At 35.0% G+C, this 23,199-nt stretch overlaps 2 protein-coding genes and 1 long non-coding RNA gene across 3 annotated transcripts; 1 reads left to right on the forward strand and 2 right to left on the reverse strand.

Moving 5' to 3' along the window:
* The first annotated feature begins 576 nt into the window (after nucleotides 1-576).
* Nucleotides 577-3,455, forward strand: LOC123535026 (nuclear apoptosis-inducing factor 1-like). Its single transcript, XM_053539741.1, has 3 exons — nucleotides 577-919; nucleotides 2,701-2,767; nucleotides 3,381-3,455. Exons 1-3 carry the CDS (start codon nucleotides 762-764, stop codon nucleotides 3,453-3,455), a joined length of 300 nt encoding a protein of 99 aa, XP_053395716.1. The 5' UTR covers nucleotides 577-761.
* Nucleotides 3,456-4,330: 875 nt separating this feature from the next.
* LOC128546195 (putative nuclease HARBI1) lies at nucleotides 4,331-10,073 on the reverse strand. Its single transcript, XM_053538754.1, has 7 exons — nucleotides 9,681-10,073; nucleotides 8,242-8,381; nucleotides 7,739-7,841; nucleotides 7,014-7,099; nucleotides 6,636-6,708; nucleotides 6,143-6,324; nucleotides 4,331-4,637 (listed from the first exon to the last, which is right to left on the reverse strand). Exons 1-7 carry the CDS (start codon nucleotides 9,888-9,890, stop codon nucleotides 4,415-4,417), a joined length of 1,017 nt encoding a protein of 338 aa, XP_053394729.1. The 5' UTR covers nucleotides 9,891-10,073; the 3' UTR covers nucleotides 4,331-4,414.
* A 7,550-nt stretch (nucleotides 10,074-17,623) lies between these two features.
* Nucleotides 17,624-22,480, reverse strand: LOC128556049 (uncharacterized). Its single transcript, XR_008370406.1, has 2 exons — nucleotides 22,264-22,480; nucleotides 17,624-18,567 (listed from the first exon to the last, which is right to left on the reverse strand). It is a non-coding gene; the product is annotated as an uncharacterized LOC128556049 (long non-coding RNA).
* Between the last annotated feature and the right edge of the window lie 719 nt (nucleotides 22,481-23,199).

Raw genomic sequence — 23,199 nt, forward strand, 5'->3', positions numbered from 1 at the left:
TGCAAGAATAAGTTTACTGTAGAACACTCACTTAGGACTCCAAATTGCTTCCGGCTACGCACAAACACAAATTTTGAGACAAGAGTACCCCAAACTAGGCTATTTAGCCATAGAAATCTAGCGACAGGATTTGTAATTCTACCTTCCTTGAGTAGTACAACAAAACATATGTATTAACGCGGAGGTGATAATCGGCCCGAAATTCATAATGGCCCTCGGACCATTATTCATTTTTCGGGCCGATTATCACCTCCCAGCCCGGCTCTGTCGTGTATTAACCTCTAAATAATTAATTAACTTATCCCAAGACTAATGTCTTATCAAAATAATTGGATGGTTCAATCTCCAAGGGAGAAAATAGTTTTAATTTTACAAACTCTGTTTCGCTTGAGTTGTTATTCTTTGTTAGCCGAGGTTTCTTCTGATATTATTTTCTCGAGTTTCAGTGTTCCAAGCATTTTATCAACATGAAACGTATTTAACTTGTACTTTGAATAACAAGACTCGATTTGAATTATAACACCTCTAACGTCAAAAATGTGGGCTCCCGCTTCAGGGGGCCGTTTTATCAAAGTGTCGCAGGTAACGACAAAAATTGGTCGCAGACGTTATTCTGCGACCTTGTCTTACGACCGTTTTACTAAAGGTGTCGTAGGATCGATGTCGCTACAATGTCGCAGTCTTTGTCGTAGACAATAAATCACGCGAGTCACAGTCTGTGTATACATTTCCGGTGACGTCAAATTGTTGTCTATCACAAAATGTCAGACGATAAGGTCACTAAAAAATCGAAGTGGAGCGAAGGGGAGGTTATTTTGTTGGTGGAGGAGGTTACCGGGAATGAGAAATTGGGGAAAAAGTTTAGCCCGGACAACACAGCAGTTGATAGGACCAGGTTTTGGTCTGAAACTACTAAAAAGTGAGTATCGGAAATGGTTGCTTAACCCCGCCCACCCAAGTGTTTATAAACAAGGCAAACGTGGTTGACCTACTTTGTTGAGGCGCTTTTAACTCCTTGATAATATAATCCTTTCATACGATTAAAAGATTTTTTTTTACTTGAAAACATGGTCCGAATTGTCCCTAGTCAAAATAGTTCGACGTTCAGATTGTTTATTCTAGGGCAATCTAAACATCAAAACCGTGAAGGACCAAAATAATGGAAGTTAAATCATAGTACACAGTCGTGCAAACAGGTAAAGTTATTGGTTTTATATATAGGTGTAAACACAAAGGAAACGCTGATCGTGTACAGTACACACAAAGTTTAAATCACCAGAAAATGTGTAAGTTTGAATATTATTTGATAATGTTAACATATCAGTAGATTAATGAGGAATTGAATCCCCTGGTAAGCAGTCTAACATGTATATTATTAGTGCATCTATAGTATCAGTAGATCTATTAATTATTATTCAGATCAATATAAAAAATCTAAGCATTGTTCTAAACCTGCAGTATACTTTATACATGATTGAGTATTTTATGGGCTAGCCTAAAACATATAAATATTTTTATCATTGCTGGCTGACCACAAAGGCATCCAAATTTGTTAAGGTTCATGAAAATTGACACCTTTTAGTTTTAATTGGATTGCTTTCTTAACCAAAAAATCACAGTTTGGAGCCTGTATGGCCAAAATCATATCTGGCTATTATAATTCTATGTGAATGCAGCTGCTGCCAAGATGTGAAACTTAGTCTCCGGTGAAAACCTATTAGAAAGTTTTATTTTTTTTTAATTAATTACATTTCAAAGTAATTGACACCAGGTCTGTTAGAAACATGAATTTCTTTATATAATTACAACAATTATTTGTTGTCGTTATATAATTACAAGATTGGCAGGTGTATATATTATATTGAAACTAAGCCTTCAGCAGAGTAAAAAATCTAAAGTCCTTAGTGACTTTAAAAATAGCTAAAGGAAATAGTCAGCTTACTTCTGAATTCTTGGACAGTTGCTTCTGACTAAGATTCTGACTAAGATTGGAAATTTTTGCAATATGAAAGAAACAAAGAAATACACCAAAGTCAGAAAAAAATGATTATACTGTAAATATGTAATAATTGTTAAATTTAAAAAACACAGTGTAGTAAAATAATAAGCAGTGAGTGGAAGCTTATTTACTTCAGCTGTGGCAATTCAAGATCCATGCAGCCTGACCATAATCTGCACTGTCTGCATGCTGTTCAGTTTTTAATTATCCCAAAAACTATAAATGGTACTGACCTAATTGGAAGATAAAGCAGGCCATTTTATAAATACATAGCAGGGTACAGAACAAAATAACCATCTCAAAGTTTAATTAATGTTTCTTTTCTTTTCTTTTTTCAATAGCTGTTAATTCTTATTTAAGTTCAGAGTTTATATTTTCGAATTAATATGAATTAAAATGTAGTGCCTGAATAAAAGTGTTCATTTTGTATATAAACTTTTACTTTTAAATAAAAGATTTGTCACAAAATTTCAACTTGTGTAATCTTTCCTTTTTTATGTAATAGTGACAAATGCAAGTCTATTTTAGAGATATTCCTAGGGACATGGCTGTAAGATATTGGTTGTAGGATATAGGCTGGCTGCATTCACAATCTTTAAGATAAAAAAATGTAATATCATAGTCTATGAGCTTGTCTGATGACAATAATAATGAAACAATTTCTGTATTACTTTAGACAATAATCTGGTATTAACTTTCAGAATCAATGCTGTTGGAGGAAAGGAGAGGAATGTAAAGCAGGTAGAGAAGAAATGGAGAGATCTTAAGGTCAGTGGATCTGTTAGTATTCTAATGTTTAGAAAATACACAGATTTTATTGTTGGTGATTATAGAATAAATATAATATTATTCCTGTAACTGAGATAAATAATTTAAAGCACGAGAGTCATCTTACACCCTTACACCTTTTCCAGCACCGTTAAAAATACCAGAAATCCCCGTCTGGTATGCAAGAAAACACTGTTTTATAAGACTGAAATGATTTTTTTCGACTGCCTTTATTTTGCCACAGTCTATGTACTGTGAAATGATTTTTTTTCGACTGCCTTTATTTTACCACAGTCTATGTACTGTTCATTTGGAGAAAAAAACCCATTGGATGTTTTTTTCTTTTCTGTATACAAATAAATAATTCCAATTGCAATTTTTTCAGAAATAATTTTTAAAATGTTTTTAATTTTCAGTTATGTAACAATGTGTCAATACTGGGTAATAGTATTATATATTTCTTTGTTTCAAATAGTATTAAATATTTTTGTTTCAATTAAGACAGTATAAACTTGTTTTAGTTTGAACATTACTCAGCTTGTAATTTAGAATTAACCTAGTATTACTAAATTGTAATTAATTGTAATTATGTAGCTGTGCAATTTTCTTGTAGAGCCAAACAAAATCAAGGGAAGTGAAGAGGCGGACAGAGGCCAAGAAGACAGGAGGGGGAGTAAGCGAAGTGTAATATTCTATATTAATTTTTATATGATTTAGTGCATTACACAAATCTAATATTAATTTCAGTGGAGTATATTGTCTTACAAGCTGTTATTTGTCAAATACACATTAATGTGTATTATTTACATTTGAAATATCAGGACTTTTACACATTTCACTGTAATTTTCCAGAGTTTTATTTTCTTTGTTGTTGTAGTAATATGAATAATTTATTGTATAATTTCATAATGATTTAGCTTCAATAAATTTGTTAACTTATCCTAACTGCTGTCAAATGTTAGTTTATTATCAATCAAACCATTATGAAAAGACACTTGTGTAATATCCTCTATTTGTTCAATTATTCAGAATTATCCGAGAACAAACGGTATTTGGTCATATAGGAAAACTGAGTCTGTATTGACAATAAGTTCTAACTTGGCTTTTATGAATCATTGTTGGAAGTTAAAACGTTTGCTTCATTGATAACTAGGGGAAGTCAAGTCATAGAGATTCTACAGATGACAGGTATAAACCATATACAGTACAAAATGTACCTCTTTATAAGTATGGCTGGCTTTTAAATACAAGAACTCGTCTAACAGGAAATGCCCCCCTTGGAACAGAAATTATATGCTCACTGTAAGCAAAACAAAAGCTTTACTGTTCTGGCTCAATGTGACCTTGACCTTTTGACCTCTGCTGGTCATGATCAACTTCACTATCAACTTTCATGATCCTAGGCCCAAGCGTTCTTGATTTATCATCCGGAAACTGATTGGTCTACATACCAACAGACAGACTGACAGCCATCTGTAAAAAATATACCACTCCTTAGATGGGGGGGCACAAAAGTCAGCTGTTCTTCTTCAGGAAAAAATGTCATAAAAAAGCAACAATAAATTCCTTGGTCTACATTATTATTTCGGTAAATGCCAAAAATGATGTTGTAAAAAACACATTTACAGCAAATCCAAATAAATGATTTCATTGAAATAATCGGACCAGCCGTGACCTTTTCTCCGAGCCAGACCTTGATGGTGGCAGCTGGCAGACAGAAATGTCATCACTGGTGTCACTTTCTGCCAAATCTTCATTCAGTGGTATCTGTCTATCAATACAGAAGTTGTGAAGCCTCACACAAGCTTCTGCGACTTTGCAGCACTTGCTTGGTTTCAACATCAGACATCCCCCGGACTTGTGTAAACACCTGAAAAAGTTAACAATGATTTATTCATGGAATAGGGAGGTAGAAAATTTTGGAGAAAGTCATTCAAATGTTATACAGTACTAAGCTATAGTTTTACTGATTTTTTTCAATCTCTGTGGCAAAACAAGTTCTCACCTAGAGATAGCTAACTTACAATGTAAAGTTATCACTCTCAACACTAACTCACAGTAGTGTTAATCAATGGGCTATAGATATATTTGTTTTACTTCTGTGTATTAATGAAACCAACATAGTTGTCAAGTTTGAATATAATCGATTCACAGGTTAGAGATCGAGTCCTGGAAACATGATAATATCAGAGATCACTATTACTATATTAGAGACTTATGCTTACTGGAACAGAATAGTAGGAAAGCACTTGTATGTCAAACAAAACTAGAGCTATCACTAAAGGAGATGAGAATGTACCCCCAGCCCCCCACCCCCCTGCATAATTATGTGGACTGTATGTATACAGTATAGTAACAAAAAGCAAGTGCCATAACTATGCAGAATATTTATCTAAAAGAACAAAACATGCCCCATGCACAACTAGAGTTGGTAATGATCACTTGTGTGAAATTTCATTAAATTGTGTGTGAGGGTTCGAAAGATTAGGCGCGCATAAGATTGCATATGCAGACTGTATGTACATAGTATGTTAACAAAAACAAAGTGCCATAACACTGCAATTTTTGTTCTTGAAAGAACCTAACATGCCCCATGCACACCTACTGTTGTTACTTATCACTTGTGAGAAGTTTCATTAAATTATGTTAATGGGGATGAGGAGAGATGGTGTGCACAAGACAGTGTCTATGTATATAGTATATAGTATAGTAACAAAAACCAGAGTCCCATAACTCTGCATTTTTTTTCTGGAAGAACCTAACATGCCCCATGCACAACTACTGTTGTTACTGATCACTTGTGTGAAGTTTCATTAAATTGTGTTAATGGGGATGAGGAGAGACGGTGTGCACAAGACTGTGTCTATGTATATAGTATAGTAACAAAAACCAAAGTCCCATAACTCTGCATTTTTTTTTTGAAAGAACCAATCATACTCCATGCACAAATACTGTTGTTATTTGTCACTTGTATGAAGTTTCATTAAATTGTGTCAAGGGGATGAGGAGAGATGGTGCTCACAAGATTGTGTCTACGGACAGACAGACAACCTGAAACCAGTATACACCCCCTTACAACTTTGTTGTCGGGAGCGGGGGTACAATTACTCATATGTACAAATAACATAAGCTTTTTTTTTTCTGAAAATTAATATACAATTATTTAAGGAAGTCATATCTTACTACAGTAATATTACATTAAAGCTCAAATCTTAGCAGAAAAGGGTTCAAGGTTTCTTTCTTTAACACTTATCATGATGTTATTGCACTATGCTGACAAGGTTAAGAATATAAACAAGAAGCTGCTGAAATTACTTATGTTTCAACCATTTATATGCTATGAACTTACTAGGTATTTACATGTATATATATTACCTGAATCTGGATTTAAGAACCCCAAAAGCCTTTTCTACAACAGAACGACCAGAACTGTGATGATTGTTAAAGTTTACTTCAGCGACTGATGAAGGATTTAAGATTGGTGTCATAAGATAACTCCTGAGTGGATAACCACTGTCTCCAAGGAGATATCCTAAATCAGCAGACTCCAAAACATCCTGGAAAAAGTACACACATGAAATTAATAATCCTTCCTCTTATAAGCGTGCCAGAGAAAGTTCTACATCTGACTTAATGCCTCTGTTATATAACAAAAATGAAATACTAAATATATTGATGTGTTATGTATATTTTAAAAATGAAAGTATAATTGACACACCAGGCAAAAAGCAGACTGTTACACAAATGGACCAACTTATCTGTTTGTGGAAATGTCTGCCTGGGTACAACAATCTTGTGCAGAATTGAAATACTGCTTATTATAACCATACAAAAAGGTATGATTTGCAATGAATGCCTTTGAAAATACCTTCAATCCACAATTGTTGAAGATGAAAGAATCATGTTGAGATCCAGGCCACCTTGCAACAATATCCAGAAATCTGAAAATTATACATGTAACTGGGTTGGTAATCAAGCACATTTAACTTAATATACCATGAAATGGTAGTAATATGTCTAACAAATAAATATAGACTAGTCAACCAATCAACTAGAGCATTTAATAAAGAGAAATTGTTTAAACTTAAAAGACAGTATTAATAAATTAAAGCATCTTTAACTTAACAATACATTGTAAAAAGTGGGAAAAGTGTAACTAACAATCAACACAGGATAGTTTTAAAACATTTGATTACTCGAAATGAAATTTAATGAAATGTAAATGAAACAAATATAATACACATACCTCATATTACTGTCAACAACAGCTTGCATATTTATGGCATGAAACCCCTTCCTACAAACATATGCTGCCTCATTTTCTGCTGGGGCCTGTGTTGGCAAGAAAAAGAAATGCCTTTAATATACATAATGTGGTACAATATTAAATATTATAATTCAATCCTCTTGATGATGGAGACAAATATTTCCAGTTTTGATACCATTGCATATGAATATCAGCCTGTAAATCCATGCAGTTACATTTCAAAAGTATGTTAATACTTTTGAATATTTTCACAATTTTTATTAATAAATAATCATTAATTTACAGAATATTATTCCTATTTTGTGGGACTCACAAAGGACAAGAAAAGTCCTTACTTTTTTGTGAAAATTCTTCCAGACAGTCTGTCAAATGAACTGATACTAGTAACTGATATACATGTCCACTATGCAATCAGATCAAGATCTTAACTGATTGCTAAAAATATGATTCAAAACTTTTAATTGCCACTGCCCTGAAATTGATAAGTTCATTGTAAAAATTCAGCAGGGTCAGGTGGAGTTGGTTCTAAAATGCTAGCGCAAGTATAAATTCACACACACACACACACACACACACGCACAAACACACGCATAATTAGGACATTTTTTCAATAAAATATACGAAAACCAATTCATACTGTCAATCAAATAAAATTAAAAATTAAGTGCTGAAAAAATTGTTCAATAAAATTGACTGAATGATACCTGTATAGGAATAAGTGTTCCGTCAATTGCTCCTATGACATTTGGCAACCCGCATTTGTTGTAAAAACTGTACTTTGTACAATTCAGGCTTTCCAAGGGAAATCTACAAAACCAAAAAAAAACGTACAATTACCTATACAAGTTTATCAGCTTCAAAATGTTGTCATGTTAATTTCTACAAACAATTGTTTGTTATTGTTATACAAAAGCCTAGCTCTTTACCAAAACTAGTATAACCTTGAACTGTGCTTGCTGAAATATCTAATTATGTTGACATAATTTCATGTAAAATTCAGTTGAAATCAGTCACAAGGTTTAGAAAAGGTTGTGTTGTAACACAAATTTAGACAGCCACTGATAAACTGCTCAGCATCTAAATGTCCAAGTAAATGGGCAGACACAAGCAAAACACATCTGTACAGTCTGATCATGATCTGCAACATGAAACTCCCTATGAATTGTAAATGCTGCTGCCTAAATTGAAAGATGAGAAGGTTTAATACCTTATGGTGTCTAATTTGTCATTAATAGCTGTGACAACTGACTCGACTGCATGGCAGACACTACTCCTGCTTACACCATGAAGGTCTGCTACCTCCGAGTAGAAGCTACCTTTAGCCAGGTATCTCAGTGTAACAAGAACCTGAAATATAAATTATTTTGCAATCATGTATATGACACTGGCAAGAGTAAATAACGGCATTACAACATAATTTACAGAGCTGCATATGTATATACTGCCTCTAGAGCATAGTGGTAAAGTGTATGCCTTGAATGTTGGAGGTCTGGGGTTCGATCCCCGCATACCAAAGGCGTGAAAAAAGGTACTGGTAGCTACCTTGCTCGGCACTCAGCAATGAAAGGGTTACTACAGAGGTAAAATAAGCACAGATAAGTACCTGTTACTGGATACCAGGTTTGTTGCACAAGAGCTTTGTAGCTTGTGTTGCATTCTACTGTATGGGATGATAAAAAAGCCTGCAGCAGTGTGTATATAATGTATATAATCTGTCTATGATATCGGTTGTCCGATTAGCTCAGTTGGTAGAGCATCTGACTTGCAAGCAGAAGGTCGCAGGTTCGAGTCCTGTATCGGGCTGCACATTTTTCCGCTCCTATTACATGTCTATGATATCCGATTAGCTCAGTTGGTAGACACACACCACAAGATGAATGCGCGCAGTCTTGTCAGATCACAGGAGCCTGAAATTCTATCTATAATGCTCCAAAATGGCTAAATATAAAAATGACCCCTCCTATATATATAGAATTTCAGGCTCCTGTGGTCAGATGCAATGCTGTTCGCTGACTGTCTCAAGTTGAACACTAACAGCATGGATCCTGACCAGACTGTGCAGATCCATTACAGTCACAAAAGCACTTAGCTGGTTTTCTCATGGCACGGCTCATATTTTAGTGCTCTCAGTAGTCAATTAAAAAGGCTCAGTTAGAGCTTACAGTATGTTATACTTATACTGTATTAATTTATTAATTGTCTTGACGACATAAATCAGACTTATATCTTATCTTATCTTATGGTAAATGCCAGCCTGTGTGAAATCGGTCTGCCTTGCAGGTTGATAGACAATTCCTCTGCCTGTCTGCTAAATTATTTCCATAAAAGTGACTGTCTTCTCAGTAGATCTATGTGGTTACAGCGAAAGTAACAAAAAACCTGTGCTTTTTAAGGAGTTAACATTTTATTCATTAGCTCAGGTACATTGATATAGATGTAGGGTCCATTATAGATCCTAAACAAACATTGAAAACATTACTCTGTGCTTTCAATGTTTGTTATATTTTTCAAGGTCAAGGCCATGATTTATACAGTAGGGTTACAGGTAGATGGTTACAGGCGCAAAGAAAATGTAAGAAGCGCAAAGGATAATAATTTGGTAAAGTGAGCGGAACCGCAGTAATCAAAATTAAAAGGAGGGCTCACCTGAATTTCTGCACTTATTGAACACGATCTCCGTGTAGGTTTCATCAAGTCGTCAGCGAGTAGCCCTATCAAAGCTTCGATCGACACTCTGTCTAACCGGTATCTAGACATCACCTCAAAATCTCTTAACTGATCCAATCCTATCCTTTCACGGAACAGTCTATCATTTCTCCTTCCTTGGCAATTGTACAAATGCAACAATGCGGCCATATTGAATACAATAGACTGACGTCGCTAAGACGTCTACGACGGCACGTATGTTGTCGTAAGTCTGCGACATTTTCTACGACGTCGTAGACCACGACAAACGTTGATAAAACGGTACCGAACTGTCTGCGACACCTCTAAGACAAAAACATGCCTGCGACATGTCGTAGAACGTTGATAAAACGGCCCCCAGTAGACTAGTCATATTATCAACAACGAAGTCAAGAACGGGACGACCGATGGTGTTATGAAAATGGTCATCAAGAAGATGCTTCGCAAGGATAAAGACAATAGCAGACACAGTATGGTTGAGACTGTTCATAAGAAAAAACGAAATGTGCAACATCCCTTATGTTCCTTAGCGCCAGTTTAAGCAAAACTTCATTATAAAAAAGCATATTGAATTGAATTCATTATTCAAAAGTAACCATGCATATAATAACAACACAGAGAAGACATGGAATGTAAAGTATCCCCGGCAGCTTAAAACGACCTATGTTGGACAGAAACATTTAATAGATTGCATGAATCTAATGACCAGAAATAATAAAGCAGTCATGTGCTTGAATGGTTAACAATGGTTAACAAATTGCCCGATCCAAACCTAGCAACCGAGTCCGTTATACAAATATCAAAATAAAGTATGAAACATTATATTAATGCATAAAATACAAATGTTATTTTTTTGCAGACACAATTTCAGTGTTATAAAAATGTGTTTTCCTGTACTTGCATTTAATTCATATTTTGGTTTCCTTTTAAGACATCTAATCATCATTATTTTGAAAATTCTTTGTGCATTTAGCCTCGGATTTTCGGTAGCTGGACTTGCCTAGCACAATGCATTCTCCTTGCATTGTCTAGTGCACGTGTGCTTATCATGATAGCTTCAGCAGCATAGCGTTGTCTAAGTTGTTTCTGTGCATTTTAGCTAGAAACATATTATTTCATGATATAGAGGATATTTGTTTGTTTCAGTGAAATATCAATTTTATTTCACAAGTGAGCATCAAATACTGATATTTTCACGAGTGGCGTAGCCACGAGTGAAAATGACTTTTTTTGGTGCTCACGAGTGAAATAAAATTGATATTTCACTGACACAAACAAATTTTCTTTTTATTTCAGGTGTAAAACTCTACTTTTGTTGCGTTATATATAAAATGTCCAAAATCGCGGGAAAGATCAACAGAAAGCATAACACAAATGACGTCATTTTAACGACGTCATCGTCATTATGGTCCCCGGTATTCATAACGCTCGGTATACAATTTGACTTTAATCGCGACGGAGGACCGGAACTAGTTCGGCAAAAACAGTGAAAAATAAAAATGATAATCTACTGTTTCAAAACTTTGGATTATCACTTTTATTTCACTGAGAAAACTCTATAATTCACTGGAAAACATAAAATAAAATATTTATATTTCGTACAATGTGCCATGATATTTTATTAAATTTCTGTAATGATGTTATAATAATAAAGTCACTGTCTTATCCCATTCAATCAGCATTTGTTATTTATTGCCAACAGTCAGAAGCGACAGCCGCTTTAAACCTAGCTCACTTTTCATCATGGTTAAAACAACATGCCTTAGAGAGTGAGGGAGTGTCTTTTATGTCCTACTGATAAGATAATGCTGATAAATTCATAGTTTTTACAGATAAAGATGTCTATACTTTCAAATTTTACTAGTTAAGGACTTTTCCCTTAAAAGTTTGTTGTCACAGGTAAAAGTAGCTACAATATACATGTATTTAGAATTATATGCTTTTAGAATTTTAAGTGGAGTGAGCAAAAAATCAAAATTTATTATATGAAACCATATCAAAATAGAAATTGGTATAAAGGAACGGCTGCCTTTTACGTTCTTTCAAAGTATTACAAAGTAAAGGAGCAAGGAAATAGCATATTCATACGCGGTGGTGTTTGGATTTTCAAGTAACTTAGTACGCCACGCTGCGCGCCTGTAATGTCGTTTGTAAGTTGTTAAACTTTAAAATTTATACGAAATGTTATGTTCAATAAATTCTAGGTTTTAGGGATAACGCATGTTTTTTCGTGTTATAACGTCTGCAGAATCCCGAGGGATTGGTTGGTACCCGAGCCCATAGGGCGAGGGTACCAACGTATCCCAAAGGATTCTGAAGATGTTATAACACGAAATGAACATGCGCTAACGCTATTCTAGCATAAAAAGCGAAAGAAAACACTAATATATGAATACATTCTCCCTCAGCGTCATTATTCCATGAAACGCGCGGGAACGTCTGCGTGTTTTTTTTTACGTTGACGTCATTTCGTTTTGAATTATCCGTTTTGGGACCGAATGACGTTTACGCTTTGCCACAGAACGCGCATATATAAAAAGGTGTTATAACAGCACGTGAGCGCGAGAATCTCTCTGTTAACACACGTTTTCACTCCTGTTAAAACACCTCCGAAAAGTGACAAGAACAGCAGTTTTATGCTAGAATAGGTATTTGGGAATAGCTGGGTTGTTTAAAATTCGGCGTTTCAGAAAATTACAGAAAATAAGAATTTGGATTTTGACCAATGAAGTATTAATAAAATAATTAAATACTATTGTTTAACTTTAGCTAGTACTTTTAGCTTTTGAACACAAAAGCTACTAGCTACTTTTAGGTAGTAGATAATATTTCTAAAGTTGACCTCTGTTCTCCCATCACCACCCCCAAAAGAATAAGTGAACAGTTGGGGAGGGGGAAAGGTGGCAAATGTCCGTTCCAATAATAAGCAATGGGAACAATGTCAACTGATGTGGGGGAGGTGTTTAGCAGACCATTTTTGTGCCCCCCCCCCCCCCCACACACCCCCATGAGTGGTAGGGGCATATAGATTTGGTCTTGTCCATGCGTCCGTGCGTCCGTCTGAAGTTCGTGACGCGCCTAGCTCAAAATGTATTTGATATAAATTAATGAAACCTTGCATGAGTCTTTATCATGACATGAACTTGCGCACCGCATATGTTTCGTCTGGCTCCGCCCACTATTTCCAGAGTTATGGCCCCTGAAATAGTCAAAAATGCACATTTTCACCTTGTGACACGCCTAGCTCAAAAAGTATTCGATATAAATTGATGAAACCTTGCATGAGTCTTAATCATGATATGAACTTGCGCTCCTTCTATTTTTCATCTGGCTCCGCCCCCTATTTTTAGAGTTATGGCCCCTGAAATAGTCAAAAATGCACATTTTCACCTTGTGACGCGCCTAACCCAAAAAGTATTACATATAAATTGATTAAACCTTGCATGAGTCTTTATCATGATATGAACTTGCGCACCTCCTATTTTTTGTCTGCCTTCGCCCCCTTTTTTTAGAGGTATGGCCCTTGAAATAGTCAAAAATGCACATTTTCCCTTTGTGATGCAACTAGCTCAAAAAGTATATGATATAAATGGATGTAACCTTGCATGAGTCTTTATCATGATATAAACTTGCACACTCTTATTTTATGGCTGGCTCCTTTCCCTATTTTTAAAGTTATGGCCCCTGAAATAGTAAAGAAATGCACATTTTCACCTAATTATGTGCCTAGCTGAAAAAGTATTTGATGTAAATTCATGAAACCTTGCTAGACTCTTTATCATAATGTTACCTTGGACACTTGGCATTCGTCTTGAGAATCTTAGCGCTTATTACAGAGTTATGGCCTTTGAAATAGCCAGAATAGTGGATTTTTTGTTTGTGATGCTCATAGCTCAAAAAGTATAAGGCCTTGAATAATGAATCCTTTTCATAAAATGTTTGTTTAGGCTATACCCCATTAAGACTGCAAACATTTGAATTATTACCCCTTATTTGTGACAAATGTACCAGTGGTGGGCACACACTGCGTCCTACAGACACATTCTAGTTCAGGGTGTGTGGTTACATTTCATTGATGTCATTGTAAATGTCCCAAGATGTAATAGTATTGTTTTTCTTTCTTCTTTTTTAAACTTAATAGAACAAATGGCCTGGAAATGTCCTTTTATGAAAACTTAGTTGTCCAGAAAGTTTTATAACAATTCATCAACAACATAAATTCAAAAATGAGAGTTAAAAAATTATTGGTATCCCAGTTGGCCGAAATTTATTTAGCACCAAAAAGTAAAGTTGAAAATAATGAAAACGTTCGAAACTTTAAAAATTTCATTTCATCTGGCTCTTTAACATGGTTCAAAACATGGACGGTTCAGACGATAGTCTGAAATAGTGTCACACATTGATTTATCACACTTAACGTCAGTTATACATGCCTTTATATACTTATGAGATTTGCTTGTCATATATGGACGTTCTTAATATGATTATTTCCGGTCTTCTTTCCAAATGTCTGCTGTGCTTTCAGGACTGTCTTCAATACCAGAAGTCTGGAACAGATTACGGTTTTCATGTCCAACTTAACGGGAAGGATAATTATAGCTATCATACATAAAAATAAGCAACTGACTGTTTTCATGTCTTTCTTCTACAAAAACGGGTTCATTGAAATTTCTGTATAGGGTAAACAATTGTTAACTTTTTTTTCAATTTTAACTATAGTACGACCATTCATCTCCAGGAGAAAATTACTTTTTTCTGCGCCTTCTTTGCACTAGATTTTATTCAAAAATGACGGAAAATGGGAAAAAATGTGAGATTAAATGGCTCCTAGTGAAATGCCAATGAATAGCTGCCATGACACATAATGGCTCTTGTCCTATCTTCTTCCAGATTCGTGTGTCAAAATGAACCTCTATTCCCGGGTTCATTGCACACAGCTTACCATAGATGAACAACAGACCGTAAAAATGCTATTTAAGCACGCATTCTACACGACAAATGCTACAAAAGAGCAGGATAGTCGAGTGTGTGTGAGTGGGGGGGGGGGGGGGGGGGGGGGGGGGGTGGTAATTAGAATTTATTTGCCCTAGAATTACATGCAATACCAATCATGAAATGATTCTGATTTATGATCACTTGTACCCAGCTTTTGCCGAAAATAATACATGTATGTACTTCTACTAAGCTAGTCCACTCCTTTCAACATTTTGACAAACATGTTCTTTGTTGTTTTTTTCAAGTAGTTCATTTATTACCTGAAAAATAACAAAACAAATCAAACTTTTATAAATGTAAAGAAACACGAGTCACTTCCATAAATAAAATCTAACCACGGTGAGCTTTTATATGCACTGAAAGGTTTCCTTAAATAACTCTCGATATGCCTATCCTGACCGGTATGAATGTCACATACACTTACTGAATGGCTTGTCGGTCAATAGTCAAAACAATTGCCCGAGGTATGACATGTCTTACATGACATCAGAAATGAATTTTCATAATTTAGTGGGTTTTTTTTTTAATTTTTCACTTATTAGCCCAATAAACATGTGTTGAATATAGACCACTGAGTCATACAGTACAAAATATGCACCAATGATTGATTTTAGTAAGGACTTCTTATTTTACGCCAAGCAACAGGTCGGCAACTGCGCAAAAGGTTGCGCAAGCGCAACTTCAGGAAATACTCTCAATGCAACACACCGACAAGACTTCAATATGTCCGAATATGTCATGCATAGTCGTGGTGCATTGAACTTGGTGGTATTAAATTACAAGCCATTTTTTGCCGACAATTAATTGCGTTTAATGCTTTGGTGTGATTGATCATCGTCTATCATAATCAATTAAGTCACATGACACCGATGTATTTTAGGATTTTTCATTGCGATAAAAATTTCCTACATGAACTAATGTTGCACGTGTCCAGTTGTTGTTTAACAGTAATAAAACCTTTTCAACGATGTTTAAACAACTCTAATTTAAAGATGATCCTTTAGAAAATATTTTGATTTTGTATACTATAAAGATGATATTATAACGTAGCTAGAATGTTCTACAATTTGTTTGAATTTACTATTTTTCTGCAATAAAATGTGGTAAACTTATTTTGACCGAAGAATAATTTGGAAACTAAGCATTGAATCCCTGTCAGTGGAACATAGAAATTGACCAGCGTTTGTTATGGGCGGAAGTGAAACTTTATGTTAAACAGTGGTAGTATCCGATAACGGTGGGACAAGAACACCATTTGTGCGTATCTCATGCCGTTAACCTTCGTATGTATTTCATCGCGACTCGAACAAAAGGAAAGATTTCTGTCAGATACAAAGCACGATGAAAAAAAAGCATTTTTTCGATTACCCATAAAGTTATCCGCTACTTTGAAGTCCATAAAATCCCTTAAAAACGGAATTTTGACTCAATTAATTCAAATTTGAGTTACCAACACGAAATTCCAACTAAGTATCCGCAGAATTTGATCGTCTGTCCGTCTGTTAGCTTGTATCTTGTATCTCTCAAATACGACAGAACATTAGCGCCAAGTATATATGTTGTGTATTAACTTCGAGTGTATTAATTTAGAGATGCTAAACCTAAATTTCGAGTTACTACCTGAAATTCTCGACATACGTAACTTAGGTTTCTCAGTTAAGTGACTCGAAAATTTGATTTACGTTTCTCGAAATTTATAGTTATTTTCTCCAAATTTCGAGTTAATAAAGAAATGCAAGAGGCATTAATGCTCTTCCGTAGCCAAAAATGCTAATGACCTACATGACTGTTTGATGACAAAAATGTAAAGCGGATACATCTACCTGCATTATCCATATACTGTAAAATTATTAATATTCGTGTGGGACTAATTTTCGTGGAGTTCAAGGCTGAGTCAATCCATGAACTTTAATCCCAACAAATAAGTAAAATTCCCATTCATTTTATTGTGAAATCCACGAATTCATATCCCCACGAAATTGCCGTTTTGAATAAAACCACGGAATTTCATGCCCACGAAATTTAATGATTTCACAGTAGACGAATTTACTCTAGGCTGGACAACGGAAGTAAATTTTCGCGCATACACATTCTACGTAGGACAAAAAGACATGGCCACACATTGTACCCAGCATGTAGGAACTTGAACATTTACTTCCAAATATCAATGCATAACCTACCCTAGCCACTACACCTACTCCAGGTATCAAACTTTATCCAAGATAAGTACCTACATTTACATATATATTATGTTCCAAAGGTAGGTGTAAACCTTCCAGATATTGTCAAAATAGTAAAATGTTTTATGTTCGAACACTACCCAGTTATCTTCTATGACATTTCATCAAAATCAAGAGCTATACGGGTATTCGTTCTTGGTATGATTCTTCGCTCAACGTTCATATAGGGTATGTCTATATGCCATTACCATCTAGGCTCAGACTTGAGCATGCTTAAAAAGTGATAATTTTAAGAGCGAACACAGTCAATCATCTTACATTACCATCTAGGGCTACTCGAGAGCTTCACAAAGTGCCTAAATTTGGCAAGGATCTATACATCTACGGATACTATTATAGTTAGTAACTCTAAATTTCGAGCCATTTAGTCGAAGTTCCAACATACGTAACTCTAAACTTCGAGTTAGATATCTCTAAAGTTTGTATCTCGAATTTTAGATACAGTATATGTTACTCGAAAAATTCGACTGCGTAACTATAAAATTCGAGAAGTATATCGAAATTCTGACTAAGTAAATCGAAATTTTGACAGAGGAACTTAAACTTTCGAGTAAGTTTCTCTAAATTTCGAATTAATAAATAACGTACATCTGGCACTAATGATCTGGCGTATACACTACGAACGGGCAAAATGTATGTACATAAAAAACAAACTTGTAATACTTGGAGTATATTTTGATGTAAAACTTTAATAACTTGTCAATAGGGATTTTGACAGCCAGTAAAAATATATCCTCGTATGTTCAAATGCACAAGAAATGTCACTTCTTGCTTTCAATCTCTAGGCGTTGAATTAACTAATAAAATGCGAATAAAAAGTCGTTTGTGCGTACTGTATGTGTGCATCATGTGTATATTCTGAATGACTTTTTAGTTCTATACAAATGCGTTCGTATTTTCAAAATTCCAAGAAAATTAAATCATTTTGAAGTTAGAATTCACAGCAATCGTTGTTGCACATTGAACTATATTCCCCATTATTTTTATCAGCATTCTTAATGGCGGTAAGAAGGCATGCAAGATTTTTCGTCTGCTGTGAAAAATAAATCTAAACATGAATTCATTAATCCGTCATCTCAGTATAAATAAAACCCCAACATTTCATTTAAGACAAAACGGATTTATTTCAAAAACAAATTATCCAAGTGCAAGGGAGAAAATAGTTTCAATTTTACAGTCACTGTTTCGTTTGAGTTGTTATTCTTTACTAGTTGGGTTACCAAGCGAAGCGTTCGCATAATCCTTTGACAAATATTTTAACTTCTTAAACTGTTTTAAAGAGAGCATTTAAACAACAATCTCAAAATGTTTCCTGTCGTAACCCAGGTTAATTATTTGGGAATGGGTACCAGCCTCTCCCCCTTCTATCTATTCCATCTGCATGTGCTGGCCCAATGCCCGCACCGCCCCACACTGGAAGACCATTCGATCCACCTCGTCCGCCAAAATAATCTTGAATTCCTCCTCTAACCTGATTACCGAAACTTCGAAACTGCATCGGATACTGAAAACCCCCAGGATACATGCCATTTATCATGTATTGTGGTTGTGCTGTTGTCATGGCAACACACGCAGCTAGCACACAGCTACACAAGACTGTTTGAATTTTCATCCTGAAAATTAAAAGAAAATGACTTTTATCAATCAAACATACAATGTCATTTATAGATTAATCAGACTATCACTGTGAAGGCTATTAATACCCAAAAATGTCTCTTAACCTCCAAGCGAGACCTTCACTTTTGACCTAGTGGCCTTGGTTGTGTGATCTGCACATTGTACTGATAAGGTAACACAACAACGTATGCAAGCTTTATGAAAATCCTACCCGTAGTTTAGAAGTTCCAAAGTCTTTTGACAGTTGACTACCAAGACCCACCATAACCTAATGACCAACGTTTTCCTCACATGAACTTCATGAAAACCATTCTGATAATACAGGTATAATACATGCATTGACAAGTTGATAATTAGCTACCCTTCATGAGTTAATGTATTTTAACAAATTTATCCGCTAATTCTTTTTAACTGTTTTATTCAGTCGATTGTCTTGTTTCCTATATGTCACTGATAGGTTTTAAAACAAGTTCTCAATTTTTCGATACGAATCATGTATAATTAACGTTATGATTACACAAACGAATACGGTTATTTTGTGGTGGGTCTTTAAGATAACGCCGAGTGAGAACAAGAAACATGAGGAACACGGACCTTTCAGTGTATGATAAATGTCCCTGCAACACACAGTCGTTAAATAGACATTAACACATGAAATTAAAACGTATTTTCACCAAAAACACAGCAGGTCAAAGCAAAAGACGATGCATTCAGGCTAAAAATGCCAATTATTTAGGAATTGCGAAGGAAATTCGTGTCAGAACCGCTTCTGAATGTTACATTATCAATCCATGCACATGAGTTTATTCCTACAAATATGCATTTACAATCCTGAATAGTTGAAATATTGTTAATCCAACATGCATCTGAATTATGCACTGGCTGCCTAGTTGCAAAACTTTATATAAAACTGTTCCACTATTCGCCAAAACACTGTACGCCTATTCGAAAAAGAAATGATGAAGTGTTTGGGCTTATAGGCTCCATACACTGTACTCATTGAATTAATAAATACAAGTTAAATGTACTGTATTTTACTTGCGACAGTCAAACAGTATTTACTGGTCTGTTTCACCAACGATGTCCTTGTCTTGGACAAGAAATAGAATCTGTGTACGTGTTTCCGCTAACATACGAGAAAAATATATATTATTATGAATGAAAACGAGAAAAAACTGGATGTTAGCTTCGATCTGCTTGAATTTGAATGATATCAGCGATGCTTTGGAGCCACATACTATTAAAATGAACAGAAATTACCAGTTACCGCGTCGACGGCAACTGTTTCTTCTGTGAATGATGATAAAGTCCCCGTCGTAAAGTCCGAACAAGTCTCTGAGATGCCGGAAATGGATCAAACACTGAGTTGTGCCACGTAACGATTATATGAATGATGCGTTAGTGATTAATGTGTAAAGAATCTAGTTATTACTATAAGAAATAATAGGTTAGAATTTATAAGTACGCATTTACCAAATTAAATTGGCTGCGCCGCGCTAGACCAATTTAATTTGATAAATGCTTACTAATAAACACTAACCTATACGAAAAGTGGAATCGAAACTGAAGTAATGACATATAAACTGGTCCATGACTGTTCTGAAAACGAAAGAAATTATAACTATTATTTTTAACTATTGGTTATCATAAAACAAAGTCAACACATTGAAATATATGAATGAAAAGAACTTTGAATAGACGTCTAGTTTTTTGACTAAGCGTTCAGTCCGGATTTTAAAAATTTTGCGATTAGTGGGCCAGTAATGTATCGAATAGTGGCACAGTGTAACCGGCATACATGTCTCAGAAAAACACATTTTCCTGGAAACGCATTCGTTACCATAGAGCCATGCTAGTATTTATCGATGCGTAATATATTTATCTACGAAGTAGCAAAGGTTTCAATTCTTTGCAAAAGCTCAAGATACATGTATTTCAAAGAACTGATAGTTTCATTACAAAATTGAACAAATAAAATACCAACATGTGATTTGATTTGAAATTAAGTATATTATGAGTTTTAACAGGCGTGTTTGGTATCAACGTAAACAGTAGCTCTTAAACAATACGTAAATTAAAAAGTATGCGATATTAACGAAATAAACAATGAAAATCCAAACCATCCGCTACAGCAAATATTTGTGTTTTGATTTTTGAACACCTAGTTTTTGGCAACTTCCGTTTGGGCGTACAGATAGTCTATACACTGTGTTAATGTGCAAAGACTCGACTGGCCCGCTTAAAGTCAGGACTTAAATCCTTTACCCGTGATTTAATCAGTTCGCATCCAACTCTTGTTGCTTTTTAATTTACGAATTTTTACCATGAAATAATGACATAATTTTTTCTTCCGTTTGTATACATATATTTGGTTTTTATGTAATTTCTACGGGGAGCAATAGTTCCAATTGTATGTTATCTACTAACTTGGAAGTTTCGAGACACTAATTCGAAACTCGGAATTCAAATGTCTGGTTACCGACTACTCTGTTTATGTCTTGGCTAATATTACATACCTTATGTAGCACTCCACCCCTCTCCCCCCCCCCCCCCCCCCCCCCCCGCCCGGTAGGCCCAGAGGGTCATAATATGATAATCGAGCAGCCATGGCAGCCATCGCTATTTAAACTGTTTAAGTCTGGGGTGTTTTCGAATCAGTTCGAGTCCATTTGGCAAGTAAGTAGATGAAAATCATGTCCTACATGAACGTGTAGTTATAAATACGGTCAAGATTAGGTATCTGGGTAGCTCTAGATTTTGAGAATTGCACATAGAATGTGATCGAGTAGCGTAGTAGTGTTCAAACTTAGTATATTTCACTATTTTCACCATATCTGGAATAAATTCGACCAGGTTCGAGCCCCTACCAGCAGAATATATTACACACATAGATGTAAGTATATATTCTGGTTATAGTTTAAAATCTGGAATAGGTAAACACACACCTGGCAGTAATGCTCTTCCGTTCATGTCATATAAAACTAGTCTACCGGTTATGAAAGTCAAGTAGTGTATATATATACACACTAAGTATAGTGTTCTCATGAAAGCTCAAATGTGATGATGTTAAGCTCAGCTCGAGTTACTCGTGCCAGTCGTAACTGAATAGTATCATAACTTCTTTAAGAATGTGATTGAACCTAATAAGCTACGAATACCATATTCTGATAGATATGGTCTGACAAGGTTTGTGTGCGCTGACAATTTAATAAGACTTGCAACCCACGTCCTTCAAAGAACGCGAGAACTCATAAACATTGCTTGTATTTGTAAACTACCCAACAACTTTAACTAATGCAAATTCTATCCGATTCTGTAAACAAAATTTTTAGAATTCTTAACGATTCTGAAAAGTTTCAGTTTCAATTTGATAAGAACACCAGAAAGACCTTACTTCAACATTTTGAAGACACATTTTATTAAAGAAAATTTTACAAATGTTATAAATATAAGAAATGAAAGAAATGCCTGCTTGCTATTTTGTGTTTTTATCTAGTTTTTAGACGGATTACTAAATACAGTCAAAATTGTAGTTGTATATAAAGATATGGTGACGTGACAAAGCTGTCTTTAGAATGGCTTGTATGTAAAGAATAGACCATGAAAATAATTTTACTATAGAAATAAACGGAATACAACTTTTAGATTTACTTTTTCCATTTCTTCATTTTCTATATAAAAAGAAATCTCACCTTGATCATGTATTACAATTCCCACTGATGTACGCTGGTAATGTTACTGTCTTACTGCGTGGAAAATGACTTACTATGACTATATCAATAAAACTCGAATAAAACCCAACATTTATGACAGTTTATTACGAATGATCTGAGGGCGAAACCTATTACATGTTTCATTAAAGCTTGTCATTCGGATCTTTCAATTAATGACCGTAGCGCATGTCCACATGTTAATATTTGACAATGTACATGTCTGCAGCTAAACATTATAATATATAGCGGATGTTATTTTAGTTAATTAATGTTGTAGATACTATATTGCATATGTAAAAAGGGCTGTAAAAACACGTGGACAATGATTAAGGAAGACAAATTTCATCATGTCGGTAATAAATCATTTTAGGTGTTTATTAATGGACACTGACCGCCCGGCGGATGAACAAAGAGTCATTCTTCTTGTCGATACGCTGATCATGCATTCGTTGTTACATAAAATCCCTTCACTTTTACATGATATACAGTAACTTGTTGCGCTTATTCGAAACTGCTTTACTTAAGGTGTAAGTAAAATATGAACCGGTTAAACGTAAATTTCATATTTAAATTTCAATATGCACACAGCGAGCACAGTAGTATGTTATCAAACGATCAATACATTTGCATAATATACACTCGTTCTTTTCTCAAAATCACGCAACATATCTGCTATAGACATTTACTGGAACTTCAAACTTGAACAGAATTTGATTGCGGCCAATTGAAAGTTCGATTTCCACTTTTATGTCAGCTACACATGGACCTTATCATTTAAATAACCACCAAGTGAAGGTTTAATCGGTCCTCTGGAATCATGGAGCTCATTCAAATAGTTTCGCTTAAGCTTAGTGCTAGACGGCTCTTGAGTTACTGCACATAACATTACCTCCTATGAACAATTTCATTCAAACC

Source organism: Mercenaria mercenaria, chromosome 3 (assembly GCF_021730395.1).
Source record: "Mercenaria mercenaria strain notata chromosome 3, MADL_Memer_1, whole genome shotgun sequence".
Taxonomy (NCBI): Eukaryota; Metazoa; Mollusca; class Bivalvia; order Venerida; family Veneridae; genus Mercenaria; species Mercenaria mercenaria.